Below are 19,825 nucleotides of genomic sequence, written 5' to 3' on the forward strand. Positions count from 1 at the left end.
TGATCTTGTTAGTCATTTACATAAAATCAAATAAATGGGGTAAAATAAAACAAAGTCAAAAGGCAGGCCAGTGTTACCAGTGTAAGAAGAGATAGCAGTCTCACATTAGTCATGGCTTATCAATCAGTAATAGCAAAGGAACCATAAAAAAGGTGTGCTAGTTTCATGAAAAACTTAGTTTCACATCTAGGATTCATTATAGAAAAGTCAGTTCCAATGTTTACACTGAACTTAAAATTGCCAACTTGACACTCACAAGCTTGCACAAGGATGAGCAGAAATTTTGCTTTAATTAGCAAAGAAGTTGCAACTAAAGTATTTTACTATTATGAACGTTTTTTAAATATTGAAATTAGTGATGTAATACACCAAGTTTTTTTGCTGGTTCTCATGGTAGTAGTTATGCTTTAAACAATCTTTCTGAGATTAGATACATTTGAAATAAAAGTAATTTGTTCAGAGAAATGAATAATTTGATGAGCAAAAGCTATTAATTGACAATTTTCCCCCAATTTGATTATTAAACAAGTACATGTACTCAACCACTTAACACACCCACCCAATCCAACTCTCAGTATTTATGTTCATCTCATAATTTTATTAAGGTCCCTCTGTAACTTTTGCCCTTGCTTATGCTTCAGTCAATGTTTTGGGCTGCACTGTACTAGAGTTATCATTGGAGAGGTGTAGTGGGACTGACTGGCATTGGAATAACTGGAATTAAACTTTCAGGTTCAGCCTTGTTCCCCATTTCACTTTTTTCATCAGATCTTTCACTCGGTAGTTACTTATATACCTTGAGATACTGTGTTAAAGGAAAAATCAGTAATACTTATATTTATGGTTACTTCTAGTGCGTAGAAAAAGCTTAATGTCTTACATGTATGTTATTATTTATATCTGCGTTGATTCTACCATGAATCCTTTCCCAGGTGAGTTGAAATTTTCACTGCCTAACATGGTTGTTGAAATACTGGAGGACAGACTGGAACAGGACTACGTTGATTTCTTGTCAGACATGATGTTATCAGGAGACACAAATGAGAACAGCAAACCAGACCAATCAGTTGCTATGGAATCAGATTGTAAACAAGGGATCCAGAATTTGGGAACATCATGCAATGCCAGTAGAAACTTTGATCTCCCAGCTAATTGGAAACGCATGGAGAAAGAAACTGTAAGTCATATGCTGAATGTTTTCAAAGAAAAATCAGTTATCAAGTGTAGGTTTGAAGTTTGAAAACTTTATCATAAAATTGATTTTACATTAAGTTCTCAGAACTGATTGAATGTGCTTTGGATGGTTCAGATGTCATCATGATGTGGGATGCATGAGACCGAAGAACCCAGGGGAAAACATCATTAGTAAGTTTTCATAAAAATAACACTATGTAGGCAAAGAAATTTGAATGGCATGTTTGTTTGCATAATTTTATGAGATAGCTTTATTAGATGTTTAGAACCACAAAACTGGTTTTTCCAGCTGCTGTATTATACATTTTTGGACTTGTGCATTTAATCAAAACCTCATTATTATGACTAGAAAACCACTTGAAGTAGACAAGGAAATTGTGTTTATTCATAATCTATTTAGATAATCTGATAAGATACTTTTGCTACTAAAGTGATGCTTAACAAGTTTTTCATTTTTAAAATTGAATATTATTTTACTTAAATATTTTGTTCACTGTGGGAGCATGGACAGTTTATAAACACAAATAGCATTCCATTTTGCAGTGATAATCAGCATACTGACTAACACAAATCACATTCCATTTTATTTTGCAGTGATAACCTGCATACTGATAAACACAAATCTCATTCTTGTTTGTAGTGACAACCCGTTTTTCTGATAAACAAAAATTTCATTCTAATTTTCAGTGTTAACCTGCATACTGATAAACACAGATCTTATTTCATTTTGTAAAGATTGCCTGCTTTCTGTTAAACAAATTTATTCTGACTTACTTTATAATTTGGTCAAAATACCCACAGAATAGTGCAACCACATCTGCACAAAAGATTTTCAAACCCCCTTCAATTTTTTTATATGCTTTGTTTGTGTATGTAAATATATATATATATATATACATGTATGAGACATAGTTAACCCAGTATGTGTAGTGACCTATATTTTCAATTCCTTTGTCCTGTATACAGTATTAGGCAGACAATCATCAAATTATGTAAGGGATGTTTACTTTGACTTTCTTGTTATTCTGTTAGTTCTGTTGACTGTTTTTCTAATTATCTTTATTCTTGTTTATCTGTAGATCTTTCTACATACCAATTTATTTATTTCTCTATCTGTTCTTCATCCTCATTTTTGAACACTTAACTCCAACCTGTATATACAGACCACTTTCATCTGGTTTTCTGAGTGATCAGTTTAGCTTTACACTACATTTTTGTAGGTAATAATAACACAGGTCTGTCTTTTATAAAGAGCCAAGAAGGGAAACCAGTACTAACCTAAATAGGTTATTTTGTAACATATTATAGCCATCTGTTGAAAAGTAGAAGCCACATGAGAAAATTTCACAGCCACATGAGAAAATTTAGTAGCCAGATGAGAAAAGGCAGAAGCCACATGAGGAAATTTAATAGCTTTAAGAGAAAAAGTAGTAGCCACATGAGGATATTTAGTAGCCAGATGAGATAAGGTAGTAGCCACATAAGGAAATTTAGTAGCCTTAAGAGAAAAAGTAGTAGCCACATGAGGAGATTTAGTAGCCACATGAGAAAATTTAGTTGCCATGTAAGGAAATTTAGTAGCCACATAAGGAAATTTATTATCCTTAAGAGAAAATGTAGTAGCCAGTGACTGCACTGGCTATGACTAATGGAAACATACATATATCTTAATACACAGGTTTAACTTTACGTGTATGTATTGAATTTTAAGTGGTTTTTAAAAACAAGGTTTTTAAAAGCAACATATTGATTAAGTACATATATAAATAATGTTCCAGCTAATCTTTGAGAGATGAACCCTAGCCAGTATTATAGCTTATTTATTTGAATAGCAAAATGTTACAAAGAACTATTCCCAATTATCATCTGTGTTCCTGTGCACAGGTATGATTTATACGTGATTTTTATCTGTGTTCCTGTACACAGGTATTATTTATACATGTAATTTTCATCATCAGTGTTCCTGTACACAGGTGTGATTTATACATGTTATATCATTTGTGTTCCTGTGTACAGGTGTGATTTACACATTAATTTATTTCATTTGTGTTCCAGTGTACAGGTGTGATTTACAGATGTAATTTTTATCATTTGTGTTCCTGTGTACAGGTGTGGTTTATGCTTGTAATTTTTATCTTTTCCTGACTGTTCATGACAGGGTTTTGAGCTGGTGACACTGGAGCCTGAATCTGAAGAGTACCTTCAAGTCGTCCTAAAGTTTCACCAAACTATGGTCTTTCCAATTTATGATGTTGTCAAAGTCACTAGGATACAAAACCCTATACTCTGGAGGTACTACTCTGTGTAAGTTGAGAATTATTGCTTTTGCAAACACATACACACATACACACTTATCTTGTCTTGAAAAAGTGCAAAGCAAGATTTGAAACAATGTGTCATTTTTCATAAAGTACAGTGAAATCTGTCTTAAAAGACCACTGCTATGTGAGACCACTTGTCATGAGAAACCGTATTCTCATTGCACAAATATAATGATTATATAGCATTGTGACCTGTTATGAGAGACCCACTGTCTTGAGAGACCATAATTTTATGGCAGAAAGGGTGGTCTTTCAAGACAGGTTCTACTGTATCATCATTATTGTCATAACCTTAGACCAGCACAGCATGAATTAATGCAAGGATCAGCATTTTTACTTTTTCTTTTAAGGTGAATCCAGCCAAAATTAAACACAGCCAGGTTTGTAAGCCACCATATCTAAGAGAAATAAAATTAATGGTTCAGACTATCTTTTTAACCAACATTGTGGAGTTACCATTGGTCAAAAATTCAGTGTCATGTAAAACTGTGTACGAACTTCCCTTCTTATTCTTTATGGGCAAAGTAATGCTCCTATTTCAGTCAGTATTGGGTCTTAATTCTAGCAGTTTCTTGTCCCTAACAATGTCTAATTATTGGTGTTTCAATGCAAATGGAACAAGGAAACTGACTGCTTGTTGTCTAGTTCTTATTTCTAGAATTGTCTATTTCAGTAAGAACTTTGTTGTTTGCATCCAATATTTGCAATGTCTAGTTTCAATATTTCTAAAACTGTTGAACAAATACTACAAGGAACTCTTGCTTACAAAGAGATGTAAATCCAAAATTTAAGGAATTATTGAGATTTTCAAAAATGATGAACTACATCACATCGGCTGCATGAAAACATAGACTGGCCAAAGCAAATATGACAACCATGTGGCCAGAGAAACTCCCTTTTGATTTGAAACACCAACAAGTTGACATTGTTTTTGACCCTCTGGCAGTAATCAAGTTAGAACTTATAAATCAATAGATGAAATGACTACGTTTTGTACATTTTTTATGTTCTTGATACCTTCTGTTTTTTTATAATTGTTAAGGGGGTACAAACAAATGGAATGGTGTGAGAATACTTTTCTATTAAAAAACGTGTCTCCCTTTCCTTGGCCTTACTGTCATATGCAGATGCTTATTCAGACTTCCCGAAAGCTAAAAAAAAGTGTCAGACATTCGGTCTGACAAAACCTGAAAATCTGTCAGACCGAAAAAAAATCTGTCAGACCGACAAAATATAACAAAATTGAGGTATTTTGTAACGTGTTTTGTTTTCTATTTTCTAAGTATAAATAACACATGTTAATCAAGTAAAGTTAAGTCAAATTCATTACTCTGTAGAATTAAAAAAAATCTGATCTTATTTAATCAAATTTACAGAATTTGTTAAACTTTTATAATGAATCATACTTTCATTGATGTTGTTCTCCTTGAAGACCTGCATAACATTCTCAAAGAGATCCAGAGACTTTGTTGAGTTTGGAGTGCTGATGTTCAGGAACCTTTCTTTAACAACACCTTTCATTGCAGTTCTTATGTATATGGTCTCCTGTTCATCTCCTGAGATATCTGTACTTCCATCCATCATAAAGGCAAAAAATGGATTATACCCTATAAGATTGATAGTTTTTTGCTTCTCTGTCTGTGCTATACTGTGTATGAAATCTGCAGCTGCTTTGTCATTAATATATGTACTGCCTATGTCTAATTGTTTAGCTTTGTCAATTTCACACAGCCATGTATAATCTGATAGTGGACGATTATTTTTGGCTACTGCGTGTGCATTTCTGAACAAATGCACTAATCTACTTTTTTCAGCTGCCTTTAATTGCCTAAGTGCTTTGCCGGCTTCTGACCCTAGTTTTTCCTGAGCAGTTTTCTGTCTGCCTGAAACAAACTCTGATGCTTTTTTGTGGGACTTGGAAAGTTCATGATCATTTATTGTTGACATTCTAAAATTTGTACATCCGACGATAAACGCGTTTGTGTTTCGCAAATTTTCATCCGACCTTGCTTTTTCGCCGTAGAAACTGAGACACATGGCACACTGCATAACTTGCTTTATTTCATCAAATATTAACCAGTCTCTGTTTTCTTTCTATTTATCATTAAAGGTTCTTTCAACCCTATGTTTTTCATAATCCTTTTTCTTTTCTTTCAATTCTTCATAAGATAGTTTTCTTTTTTTCCCTGGTTTCGCTCCGTCGTAATATTTCAACGATGCCATGATGACAGGTGAGCCGCATAACTGTTTATAACAGGTGTAGCGATTGGATCGCTGAAAAGCTTGTAACCAATGAAAATCTGTTTAACAAACTAGATTCAAGAACGACTGCTCGAGCGGTGCAGAGTGAGAAAACTGCCTGACAGTCAGTCCAATGCCAACTAACAAACTGTCGGTCCGGGTAAAAATTTGTCAGTCATGTCCGACGGACCGACGGCTTTCAGGAAGGCTGCTTATTTAGTGACTGAGCTTGAGCTTTGTAAGTAACACTTTAATCATAGTGAAAGCTATAAAGGTTTCAGCTGAAGACATGTCAATTGTGTGGCAAGATCGAATAACCACTCTCTGTTACTTGCCACTGAACCACACTTATGGTGCGATCAACGGATTGTCACAAGCTCTTGGATTAAGCTCAGGTATTTACAGTGAGAGTCAGACCTTGGCACTAAAAAGGTACACATATTCGAGGCTTAATCAAGAGGACTGTTAACCCTTTACCTCATACAAGCATCTTTGGACGCCTCTACTCCATTTGCATGGAAGCGCCTTTTGACGCCTCTACAAGATTCGCATAGAAGCGCCTTTTGACGCCTGCAGCAAACATCAGCCATTTTGAGCTAGTTTTCGTAGCGCCACCTTCAGGGAAAACCCCCCTATTACATACTACATTCATTTCTGCGAATGACAATTATGTCAGATCACGTGGTCGCTATTCATGCACTGGTCGATATCTGCTATTTAAAGTAACTGGGTCGTAATCTCCACTCTTCAAAATGGCAGCCGCGGATTTCATTCAGTACGTAAGAAGTTTTCATGATTAGAATAACAACCACGAAAGATTCAATAAATTAGGTAAAGTCTCTGATGCTGATGTAGGCAGCAATTAGTTTTTATAAATTATCAAATTCAGATGACTTAGTGATATAGACGCACATGAAAACCTTGTAAATTTCGAGTATCGGAAATGGCAGCTACAGTCGGTCACGTGGCCTCACTGACATGACGGTGAACGAGTTCTCTCAATTTTATAGCACATACAATATTCTTCTGTGAAAAATAATTACACAGCTATAACAATCGGACTTTACTCTTCAATTTTTCCACATATAATAGATGTCTACCTAAAACGTAAAATGGTTAAAACTGCTGTTAAACGTAACACCACTACATTGCTTAACAATTCACAGGCATGCCTATGCGGATGCGGTCTGCTAGGTAACAGGTGTTCTATTTATAGCGTGCTGCACTTTGTCACTATGCTCTATGAGGTAAAGGGTTAACTTGAAAACAAATTGAGTGCTGCTTTAATAAGCACTGGCAAAAAACTTGTATACGGTAAATTTGTACCCTATAGCTCATTTGTATTACCTGGATGATTATGAACAGGTATGTACTCAGGTACTTTTTAACAGCTTTATTAGCTTCAATTATCAGTCTCCAAACACTGTTATAACTCTCTTTTATTCTTTTTTGTTGTATGCTCTATTATTCTTTACTAAACATCATCCATGATTTATTTTATGATGCCATACATATTTTTGACGAGTTCAAATAAGTTTTTAACGGTTGGATGATGCCATAATGCAAGGGGTTGAATAACACTATATTTCATAGCTCGCCAGTCACCGCCAGTGACACGCATGCTTGATGAAAAATGTGTATCGTTCAGTTTAATAGTAAGTGACATAGGACTGACGGTCCTTCATTATTTTTTCAAGGGCCATGTGTCATTCTTTATGGACCAATATCTTTTGTGTGATTTCATTTTCTTTTGTGTGCATTGTACAAGGCATACAGTTTAAATCTTTTCCACTAACTGATATGATAACCAAAAAAAAATTTTGCTGGTCTTGCCAAACTTTCATTGATCCTGTTAAAATCAAACAGAAACCAGTTCAGTTTCTAATTCAATATTTAATAATTAGTCTGCATGTCTGTAGCATGATGCCCCAATGCTAGACATCACTATAAATTTGCGCTACAGACATCGTAGCGATATGACTGAAACATTTTCAAAGCTACTTTAAAAATCCAAATCACACACACACAAACAAGACTCATTGAAAGTTGGAAGTTCACGTTTATTTTTTATATCTGATGCATCAATGAATATTGCCACAAGTTGATGGTATCTCTTGGATTATAAACCTCGAAGGTTTGGTGAGTTAAGGACCTTGTTTCAGTGGTAGCTGCACACCTTCCAAAAATATTTTCAAATGTTTATAAGTATAACCGCACAATACATTGAATGTTTGTTAAGCAGTGATATAAATATTAAACTGCATTGTTTGGTATAATTAAAGATTATTTGTTGAGTCAGTGACACAACCAGGTTTGTTCAATGTGCACAAAGACTGTTCTGACAATACTCACACTAATTTACTTAATGTGTGGACAACTGGTGTGACACCTGTCTATTTGTGCTGAAAAGAAAAAATATTTCAAAGATGTTCAGAACACTTCAACAGTATCATCAATCAACATATGTGACACATACATGACAGGTTGATATGTCATTATATGTGACACTGTAAGTAATATATGAATTGAGTCAACATTTTTATTGTCGAGCCCAACTTGATGGCAGATTATAATAGCAATTAATTTAGTATCTCTGGGCATGTCTGTTTCATCATAGATCCATCCACATCCTTGATTAACAACAATATTAAAGTGTTTTCTTTCCATTCAGATTGAGAAAAAAGATTAATTATGTACTTACTTTATTCAGCTGAATAATATCCTCATTTTCAATGTTTGGGGTGGCCTCAACATGCAGGTCATAACCACCTTGTTTCATTGTTTGTGCCAGAAGAATAATGTCACTTGATTGGTTGTAGGAAGAAGATGGAGATGCTGAGTGACAATGAGGGTTTTGGGGGAGTGGAGGAGCTACAGTTGTTTCATGGGACAGTGTCATCTGTCATTGACTCCATCTGCAAGAAGGGATTTGACTGGAGAGTTAGTGGGAAAAATGGCACAATGTTTGGTCAGGGTAAGTAAATAAATAAGGCATGAAAATTTTACAGATCAGTCAGCAAATCTTGGACTGGTTCCTCCATTTAAGTAATTTAAATTGAAAATGATTTCAGAAATACTTAATAGAGTTATCCCCCTTTCCAAGGTATTGTTTTAAAGCAATATTTGGATAACATTATCACTAAAACAGTGCTGTACAGAGCAACATAAAAAATAAAAGGTAATGTATTACAGTTGCCAGCCCAGTTTACAAGTTAGCTGTAACTACCCTTTTCAGAACAATTTTTCATCTGAAAATTGATTGTTTTGTCATTACAGGCTCCTACTTTGCAGTGAAGGCCAAGTACTCCCACCAGTACACAGACAAGAAACTAAGACCAAGAACCAGACAACTGGCCCCTGCAATTGGCCACTTGTACAACAATCTTCAATCTTCCTTTTTTACATTTAGTACTATTCAGCCTTTGCTCATACCAGCCCACCACTCAACTTCCATCTCCCATTCATCACTTGCTCCTATTGCAGCCCCTCCCCCTCTTGCTTCTGCCCCTTCCCCATTATCCCAGCCTCAGGGGGCATTATCATTGCCTGTAATATCTCTCAGTTCATTTGTTCCATCCCTACCTCATAGCTTTAATACCATGTCCCAACAAAACACAGGGTCTGTACAGCATCAGCCACTGGCACTGACATCACTATCAACATCCAATTCTGGTTTTTCAACAACCGTAATCATGTCTGCTGCCCCGTCCATGGCAACAATGGCAAGCAGTTTACCTAATGGGGCACCAACCTCATCTTCTGGAACCATGAGTTCTACATCCCTTCTGCATCCAGGGATGTCTGTGAGCTTGTCAGCAGATACCTTTGCCACCAAAATAATACCACGATACAAAATGATCCCAACACAATCCAATGCATATGTTGGTCATTGTCCCAGAACTTACAACATACCATCAAACCATCAACCAGGAAATGGAGCAAATACATCAGCAACAACAGGTTTCACAAGTCCCAGTGACATGCATTCAATGATGGAGGACAGACACACTTGCAAAATGTTTCTTGCGCAGGTTCTGGTTGGAAAGTGTGTAGGAGGAAATAGCACCTATCGTAAGCCACCACCATTAGATCCTAGGAATGATCCATTTGGAAAGTGCTACGACTCCTGTGTAGATGATATAAACCTCCCACAGATTTTTGTGATATTTGACAGTGCACAAGCATATCCCCATTACTTAATAGAGTACACAAGTGGGGACCAATCTTAAATGGCATAAAAATGTGATAAAATTGAATGCTTGCTTAGTTTAACCATGATTTCCATCATATTAAGTGCCATATAATCTATAAAACTGATGACCACTGACAGACAAATTCCTCTTTTTTCAAATTTTTAAAGATCATATAATTTTACCCAATGCAAATTAAGTTTCTGCATATACTGATATTGTCCATCTGTCCACCCATACATCACACTTTTGTTTACTTAATATCTCTAGAACTCTGTGACATAATGTCATGAAATACATTGGTTATTGCCTCCTAAACATCAAGTCCTGTAAAATGTGGAGTCTGTCTGATCAGGATTTTAAGAGTTGTTGCCCTTTATATTAGCCATACTGATAAATAGGGTAATATCTTCGAGATGTTGGATGGTTTATTATGAGCAAGATTGATGAGACGATCTTAAATCTCATTGACTGAGCTTCGTACCACTTAAGAGACTGAATTTCCAACCTAATTTTAGTCCGACTCGGTAATAAGTTGGATGATTTATGTTACAAGTAAGACCTATGCATATTTACCCAAAAAAAGAATTTGGTTGGTTGTTATAAGTGAAATTCATGGTTGTTATGACAGATCTGATTAACTGAGCTTGTTAACATTCAAGTAAGGATATTCATGATCAAACTTGCTAAATAGTTTTGTATAATCAAGAGTTGATAATGAGAAAAAACTACACGCATTTTAATGATGTAACCTTTATATCTGATTGGCTAATTGGCTGAGTGTGTTGTCACTTTGGAAATTGAATACCATTTTGCTCCACCATAACCGTATGTCATTGAAATAGGTTATAATAGGACATGGGTTTTAAAATGAGCGAGTTTAGTACCTTGAATCTGACTGGCTGAGATTGTTACAAGTCTACGTCTAGAGAATATATTTCTCACCTAATTCTGTAAAACTTAGTTACTGTGTTTTTTTCGTACAAATCTTGGATGTCTTCATTTAGGAATAAGTGCAAGAGACAGCATATTGATTATACCTTTTTCTTTGGAAAGAAATTTTATCAGCATATAATACAATAGGTAAAATCATTGTGATGTAAAGTCTGTGAAGTAGTTTCTTAAAATACTAAATAAGATGGCTTAGTGAAATGTTGAACTATCATGTGATGTAATACATGTGAGTGATATCAGGCCCACTTGGGTCTCCTGGTTAGATATTAGCATGAATCTCAGTCATGCATACCTGAATAGACCCTATTGCAGCACAGTATTTATGTGAGAGCTCTTAATTCATTTTTGTCTGACTTCCATTAGCACAGTGAGATTTTGACTATCTTATGTTAGCATGGTGAGATTTTGTCTCATGTTAGCATTACGAGATTATGTCTCACTTGTTGCATGGTAAAATTTTGTCTCACTTAATGTTAGCATGACGAGATTTTGTCTCATGTGCATTAGCATAGCAAGACAGACATGTCACTTTTCCAATGGAAGTGTTATCAGTAAAGTTTTGTGGTGAAGTTTTTCAAGTATGATGTGTAAAGGACACATCGATGCATATGACATGGTTCAAACAACCTTCGAAATATCCTTGAATTCTAATGATTGCCTTGAAAACTCCTTGAATTTTGAAAATGTTGGTTTTACACATGATACATCCTAAACTTTCTTGAAAAACTACTTGAATTTTTCCCAAGAGTGTATATAAGGTGTACAGACCATTAAAGCTCACCAGTAGCTTCCCTCAGGTTGGTGATTCATCTTGAGGCTTTCCAATGTGCTTCCTCCACCAAATGTACTGGCTGCCATGTATAGCCAATGGTGTGCTGAAAAAATGTTAAACCCACAAAACATTTAAAACTGAATAAAATATACTTTAATATCATAAATATACATGGGGGACAATTTTTTGTTTGTTTTTATTGTTGCTTCAAACCAAGAATTTAAAGGCCAGAAAAATTAGCCCTTTATAATGACTACCCCCCCCCATTTTCTAATTGTGTTTTATTCCTACAGATTAACAAAGGTACTAGTATTTAATAAATCAATATCAATAATGTAAACTGGTAATAAAGTATTGGCTTTTGCATGTGTTTGTTTTTATTTTAACCCTTTGGAAAAAGAATTAATGTTAATTTGAATGCACATATATCAATTATGTATCCAGCATCTGTAATTTCAACTCACTGCCTTAAGCTGATACGAATAGAGAGAAACAAAAAGCGTAAGGTATTCAAATACTAGTAAAACTGAAAATGAAAGAAAGAATAATAAAAAATACTAGCTTATGAAAACTCAATTTAATACTTATTCAACTTGATACTTCATTTGAGAGCAACTGTTTAAAATTTAAATCCTCAAGAAGCAAAGAGAATAAAGAGCCTGTAAAATGCTAGAGCTATAGCTTGAAACACCATTAGTATTAAACTATATGTATATACACTAATTATTGTACGATATGGTAGCTCCAACTTCACATAATTTAGGACAGAGCCACTGTATCAACATCGTGTCAATCAGTTCTTGTGCTACACACTTGATTGTCGGGTAAATAATCCCTAAATTGCAGAATTACCAAAATCCAGGTTTCTCTAAACCACTGATAATTAGGCTCGTTCTTTCACTCATTGTACGAGTTGCAATTATCCATTCAGCGTAAATTGGCTTGATTAATGAACTCCAAGTATAACTAAAACAGTACACTGATCATCATAAATAACATCTTTTCCATTCTTTTTCGTAAGAGCCTCTGTGACCTGTTTAGCAGGAAGTGTGATTTTAATTTTTTTTTCTATTTATTTATTGTTAGGTTTAGTGATTGAGTTCTACTTTTGTACTTATGCAGTAATAAAGTAGAACGTTGAGTTCAGTTTCTTTAAGAAAATATTCTTCTTGAAAATCTATTTAAACTCTTTGAAAACTCCTTCAAAAACAACTTTCTGGTGCTGCATCGGCAATATGCAAGATTCCAGAGTCTGTGAAACACTTGTCATAAAATATGTATATTACTCGATGACTGAGCACTACATGAGAAAACAATCTCAGCATGGGGTACCTGCAGATCCTTGAAAAGACCAGTGCAAGGAAAACTCTTTTTTGTTTATGCAAAACTTAAAAATTGTCTGTCTATACCAATATTAGTTGCTTGGGCTAATTATGTTCCTTCTTGTATTATTGATGATTTCATGATGGAAGACACAAAATTGATATTGTGAGACACAACAAAAATAGTAACTTATTGTTTCTTCATACCATGTAATATACATGCCTATCTTTAATGATGTGAAGTTACGTGTGTGTGTCTTTATTTCTTAATGCAGCCATGTACTTTGTTGTCTTTGAATGCTGAGAATGATGAATGAGAAGAGCGGGAAACAGTATTTTAAAATAAATGATATGCATTGTATTACTGGTGATGTCACTAATATCTTCACTTTGTTTATGAATTTGAGTGTTATTCCATGTCTGTATGAGTTTGTACCACCAAAATTTTCTGTTATAAGTCAAGACAGACTGCAAACAACAAATATTCCAATCTGCTGTATCATAATGCGCCTGCAAATTAGGGCCTATGTTGATTGTTCTACTTATTGATTACTCGTAATACACTGCACAGACCCGATCTGCTGTGTTTTATGCAATGGCAGATCTGGGTCTGTGCAGTTTGCAGTTGGACTGTTATAAGCAAGTATATATGGTATGTGTGTGTGTGTATATATAGGTATGTTACTTTGTATATGTGTGTGCCTGTGTGTGGTAGAGGATATGTGAAATCTTCAGTACTATTAACACTGTTCACTCTCTTAATTAAAATAAATCCAACCATGGCATCATGATGAGATATCATTTATAAATTCACATTTCTCTCGAGTTAGATATACAGCTGTATTATGACACATTCTATCATAAACATTTTCCAACCCCAGCCCAAAGTTCACTTTCTTAAGGTTCCACTCAATAGTGTTGGAAGAATTGATTGTAATCTCATACTTTGGTACAAGCGTATCAGCTTAATTTCCAGCATTCCACTTTGACCTTTCGAACAGTTATGTTCCCCGATTGCCCATCCTTCTTTTGCTTTCTGCACAATAAATTTACCTAAAGAATGTTGGATTATTGCAGAATTTATCATGCATTTTTATGATCAGACTTTATAATACCATATGTACTTGCTTATAAGTCGAGTCAAACCACAAACTTCACAGACCCAGATCTGCTGGTGCATTATGTGTCAGCAGATCTCTCTCTGTGCAGTTTGTTAAGGGTAATTAGTAGACTTTAAATTACCACATGTACTTACTTAGAAGTCGAGTCTAACTGCAAACTGCACAGACCGAGATCTGCCATTGCATTATGCGGTGGCAGATCTGGGTCTGTGCAATTTGGTAGTAATGATTGGTAGACTTGAAATTAACATTGAGAGGAATTGTATGCTGATTCCAGCTTTGCTTTCATACAGCCATATGTCCATTTAAGGCCCCCTATTGAGCAGGTTCCCTTGTGATGTATCCATCAGTGATAGCTGTAGTTAATTCTGTAACTCTAATAATAAGAAAAGTAATGCATGTAACTTGATACACACATTGGTCTGCTAATTGATTTTAACTTTGCCATACAATCATTTCTTTGTGTGTGTGCATACCAACCATATCTGATTTGGGAAAGGGGGTTTCTTGCTTAAAACTATATATATATATATATATCCTTTTTTTTAAATAACTAGAACACGTCATAGAGAAAGTTATGTCTAGAATTTTTTAAGTAATGACTTTTATTAGTCATAACTAAGGTTAGTTTTTGTTTTTCATTAAAATTGTTGCTTTGTAGTATTATTTATTGCTGATGTACATTACTTACTATCCCTTTTTTTCTTTGGCAAGGGTGTTATTGTTTGTGATGTCTTATGGTACTTCATTTTACCTATTTAAAGTGTTAGATAGTTTATGACCTAAATAAGGTGACATAAATATTTATTTTAACTAAGTATATAGAAAGAGAGGACAATTTTTCTTCACATTTTAGTGGTATTTCCTTGAAGTGTTTGTGTGATGCAAAATATTTTAAGTATCTTGTCCGCCTGATAGAGGACAGTAGATTCACTTGAATTATCCTGTATGCAATACAATCACTGTATTTTTAGTTCACCTGGCCTTAATACCAAGTGAGCTTATGGTATGGCTCTGTGTCATTCGGCACTTTTCTGTAATAATACTTTGGAGTCCATATTTCCAATTCAATTTTGATCAAACTTGGAATGTATGTTTATATTATCAAACTCTCAAACAGGTTCAGTAATGGTAAAGATTCATGGAAATTAATGAAGTGATCTTACAACTGACTGGCTGACTTTGTTACTCCTAAGGGAGTCTGGGGGACATTTCTAATCAAGCTTTGATTGAACTTGGAACATGCACTTGTATCATCATAATCTTGGACAGGTTCGATAATAAGTGAGATAACACATACTAACGAGATGATCTTGCATATGATTGGCTGAACTTATAGCCACTCAGGAGGCAGTATTTTGAACCAAATTTTGATGAAATATCTAATTTTGATAAAAATTTAAATACAGGTTACATCATTACAATTGTGTATTATTTAAAAAATGATCCACTCATAATAATGTTCAGATTTTTTTTCAGACATGAAATATTGACTTGTATCATTAAAACCCTTAGATGAATTTGAAAATGAGGAAGATCCACTGATAATAATGAGTTATCTTAGATCTCATTTTAATGACTGAACTTGTTACCACACTTGCAACCATGTTTCTGGTCTGATTTTGATAAAACTTGGAATATATACTTATATCATCAAGCTGTTGGATGAGTTCAGTAATGGACTAAATCCATGCATACTGATGGAGTGATCTTGCATTTGAATGGCTGATCATTTTACCAGTTTAGAAGTCATGATCTGATCCAGTTTTGATCAAACTTGGAATGTGGATTTTTAATTTCATGGTCTTCGACAAGTTTTGTAATGAGCAAGATCCACAATGTTAATGAGGTAATCTTTCATTTGATTTTATGAGGATTATTCTATTATATTAGGTATAACTTTGTCTTTTTAAAGAAGTTTTACCAGGATAATGTAAAATATGTAAATTGAACAAGAAATAAACTTCAGGAGATGTAGATTTTGGACAAGTTGTATCCTTACAGTTCTAACTAAGCATGCTTAATGAAATTGTCAGCTGTTAAGTTATTTAAGCCAGGTGAGCAATACCAGGCCCACTTGTGCTTCTTTTTATGGTTTCTCTTCAAATATAGAAAATGTAGCTCATTTAATTATTTCTTTTGTATTCATAGCTACCATTTACAATTACTGAGTAGTCCGCATAAAGAAAATGCAGTTCTTAATATTTTGCTTCTCAATTACTTGTGACTTTTTGTTGTTTGTTTTACCTTTTTGCATACACAGATAATGGAATATTTGTTGTTTTATAGGTACATGTCTAAAGTGATAATTAAATTGCTTGGCAACTGAGGATTCAGTTTTTTTTTTTACATTTTAAAACTTCTTTCAGTTTTAGATTACATTTGTAAAGCATAGAAGAGTTCATGGTTTACTCCTGATGTGTTCTAGTGCATTTAAACATCAGTAATTTAGATATCACTTATTTAGATTTTTCAGTCAGAAGGGTTTGTGATTTGGAATCTTGTTAAATGTGTGTGATTTTGATTTTTAACGTAGCTTTAAAAAAATTTCAGTCATATTGCTACGATGTCTGCACTGTGGCAGTTTAAAGTGATGTCTAGCACTGGGGCATCATGCCACAGACATGTAGCACTAGGCCACTAGAAAGGCTGGCATCTTGTTATAGCTCCTTTTAAAATATTGACAATGATGCTATTAATAGCTTATGCTTTTGATTACTTCTTATTGCATAATTCTAATGTAATTTGTATAAATTGAGCGGTTATCTAAACCAGTTATTGGGATGAAATCCACATTTTCTGAGGAGTCTCGATAATAAATGTTTTCCTGCACCAACTTCAGCACCTCGATATTAACTAAGCTCTTTAATGTCAAATATGTTATGATACATATCTTAATATAAAGGTCCCGCTATCGTATGTATTACAGTGTATATACCTCATGATATATTTTACTGTATGAGCAGTTTATGATTCACAGAACTTCTTTGCTACAGTTTAATAGGAGTGGCACAATACACCTATATATCAGTAATTTTACCATGTTGATACACATTGATCCATGTTGATACACATTGATACTAAGGATGGAGAATCTATTCAGAATGATATAACAATTTAATAGTTAATATTAATCTTAGTTCCCATGAATAATTACTAGTTGTTGGCTCTCTGTTTTTTACATATATCAGTGTGTATCGTATCATAGGTTGCATATCGCAATTAATATCAATATATATGTATTGGCATATTGTTTCAGCCCAACATTTATGTGCTGTATAACCATGTGCTCTTCAACCATTGTAGTAACATGAAGTGTATTTCATTGACATAGCTAGGCAATATATAACATGACTTGTAAAAATGATGAAAGTGAAGTAACTCATTCTACAAATCCAATAACTTCATCTACTGTTGAATGTAAACATTTTTATAGAGTTTATGTAATAAAATTTAGGTCTCAAGTTGCAATGTGTATATTATTATAGTGGAGTGGAGATAACAATCCGAATACTATGGTTAATATCTATATTATATTTAGTAAGTTAGTATATTAATAATTTATGAATGAATTGCAAATCATTGCATTATGTCCTGTTTACACTCTATAATTTTTTTTTTGCAATGCTACCTCTTCTTTCCTTTATTTTACTCCAATTTCCAGCTGTACCTGAATATAACATTTATACTCAAACTGCTGTATAATATCATGGACTGAGATCTACCACAACATAATGTACTGGATAATCAGATTCAGCTTGTATCTGGGTGTAACATGCACTCAGACTGCAATACCGTAGACCCAGATCTACCATTATATAATGCACAGGATGTGACATCATATGATGTACTAAATCCATTATTGTCTTCTCCTTGGAAACTCCTCATGCAGTGTTGTCTGATGGGGCATACCTCACCACACAAGACTGGAACAATTCCCTTCGGAACTGCCCTTGCATGGTGCTTTCTGGTGGATAACTTATTTCTGGCATACAGTATTCAGCTTTTACTTTATTACTAGATATAGGGGGCCCCAAGTGGTCTAAAGCGGTCTCCATTACGGATCACTGCCATCTCACTTCTGTCTGCGTGGGTTCGAGTCTCGGATTCAGCCAATGTGGGTATGTGAGAAAGCTTGCCAGTAGCTTCTCATGGGTCGGTGGTTCTTTCCGGGGTTTTCTCGGGTTCTTCTTCCACCATTAATACTGGCCGCCATGTAAAGCCTATCGTGTGCTGAAAAATGGCGTTAAACCCTATAACAACAACAATTACTAGATACAATTTATTTAATCTCTCTATCCATCTCTCCATATATATTGTCTGACCTGGTGATCAAGAGTGTGTGCATATAACTGACAAAATTTTGAATGAAAAAGGAAGGATGATTAAGGGTGTTAGTGATGATAAAAGCAAAAAATCAAAGATACTAACTGAGGGACGAAGACCTGTTTAGTTCCACAGAGAGCCTTATTGAACTGGTCCAAATCTGGAAGGTTTGGAAAGAGGAAAATAATGTCTTGATGTTCCGTTGGTTGGATTCAGATACTTTTTTGTGAATGTCTAACAGTCCATTAGAGATCTTGTGTAGCAGTCTATGTCAAGATACCATAGGTAAATTTATCTCCAATTTAAAGAGTGAATCATCTCATTCTTGTCGGGGTCTTTCAAAAATCATTTTTAGCCCATTTTCCTGCCTTTTGTTGCATTGCTTCCAGCTGACTTGTTGGCTTGACTGGCCATGAGGCAGTGTGAGCTTATGGTGCACCCGGCATGTATTTATTGTACATTGCTTCAGCCTTCCATCAGAATTTACTATTTGCAAATTTTTGAAACTGAATTTTCTCGACCAGTTTCAATAAGACTTTGCAGAAAGCATCCTGACATAAAGTACAGTGTTGATCTTGACATGAAGGCAGCATATATACTTTGGCTTTGAGACTGCAATTAGTAGCCTTCAGCCTTCTACTCCCAACAATTTTACCCCCATGATCAACACGGGTGCAGCACATGGATTTCCCATACATATACAAAACACAGTTTGCAATGCTGCCCAAAGAGTGCCTCTGGACTGCTCCATGATAGCAATTGAATTCCCAGAATGGCATTACAAGTTTGTTACATGGTAGCTGGATTAATCTGAAACATTTTTCCTCCTGTGAGCTTTATTAATTAATTAGTTAATAATAATGTGGACTTAGTACAACATCTAATCTTTAGAAGCTCTATGCACTTTACAATATTAGGTAACACATAAAAACATACATGTACAGTGACAACATTACAAAAATAAACACCATGAAATTAAAAAAGCTAACAAAAATAAACTAAGTAAACATTATTGTCTTTATATCTGTTCATGAAGTTGAAATGGGTGAATTATGAGTGCATTATAGAATGAGATCACATTGTCCTTGTATCCTAGATCAATGGGCAATTTGTTCCAAGAGGTAGGGCCCTGTTACACAAAAGAACATCCACATGACTTGGCTTTAACAGTGAAAAGAATGAGAATACGAGTCAGAAGAGGGGCACAAGTTTCTAGATGGTGTGTACATATGGGTGAGATCAGATAGGCATACTGGACTGGATGATGGGCTAGCATATCTGTAAACTTGCTAACATAAATGTGGAAAACTTTGTTGATACTATTGAGGTAAAGGCTAATTATGTCATTGAAAAAGATGGTAGTCCATGTACCCTAGTAATTCTG

General features: G+C 34.7%; 2 protein-coding genes across 2 annotated transcripts in view; one reads left to right on the forward strand and one right to left on the reverse strand.

The window, feature by feature from the left end:
• The window catches only part of LOC149785647 (uncharacterized), a 42,989-nt gene extending 25,403 nt beyond the window's left edge, over positions 1-17,586 (forward strand). Inside the window, exons 4-7 of the mRNA XM_089979477.1 lie at positions 933-1,177; positions 3,353-3,498; positions 8,576-8,730; positions 9,033-17,586. Coding sequence (XP_089835603.1) covers positions 933-1,177; positions 3,353-3,498; positions 8,576-8,730; positions 9,033-9,985 — 1,499 coding nt within the window. The 3' untranslated portion in view covers positions 9,986-17,586. The remainder of the gene's footprint in view (positions 1-932; positions 1,178-3,352; positions 3,499-8,575; positions 8,731-9,032) is intronic.
• LOC149785648 (uncharacterized) lies at positions 4,864-5,510 on the reverse strand. The gene has a single exon (XM_089931223.1). The coding sequence runs from the start codon at positions 5,460-5,462 to the stop codon at positions 4,872-4,874; it is 591 nt and encodes a 196-aa protein (XP_089787349.1). The 5' UTR covers positions 5,463-5,510; the 3' UTR covers positions 4,864-4,871.
• Positions 17,587-19,825: the final 2,239 nt, after the last annotated feature.

This window comes from Sinohyriopsis cumingii, chromosome 13 (assembly GCF_028554795.1).
Source record: "Sinohyriopsis cumingii isolate HCF-2022 chromosome 13, ASM2855479v2, whole genome shotgun sequence".
NCBI lineage: Eukaryota > Metazoa > Mollusca > Bivalvia > Unionida > Unionidae > Sinohyriopsis > Sinohyriopsis cumingii.

Excerpts from the sequence above, each read along its gene's own strand:
- LOC149785648 (XM_089931223.1), bottom strand. The coding sequence starts at position 5,462 with ATGTCAACAATAAATGATCATGAACTTTCCAAGTCCCACAAAAAAGCA.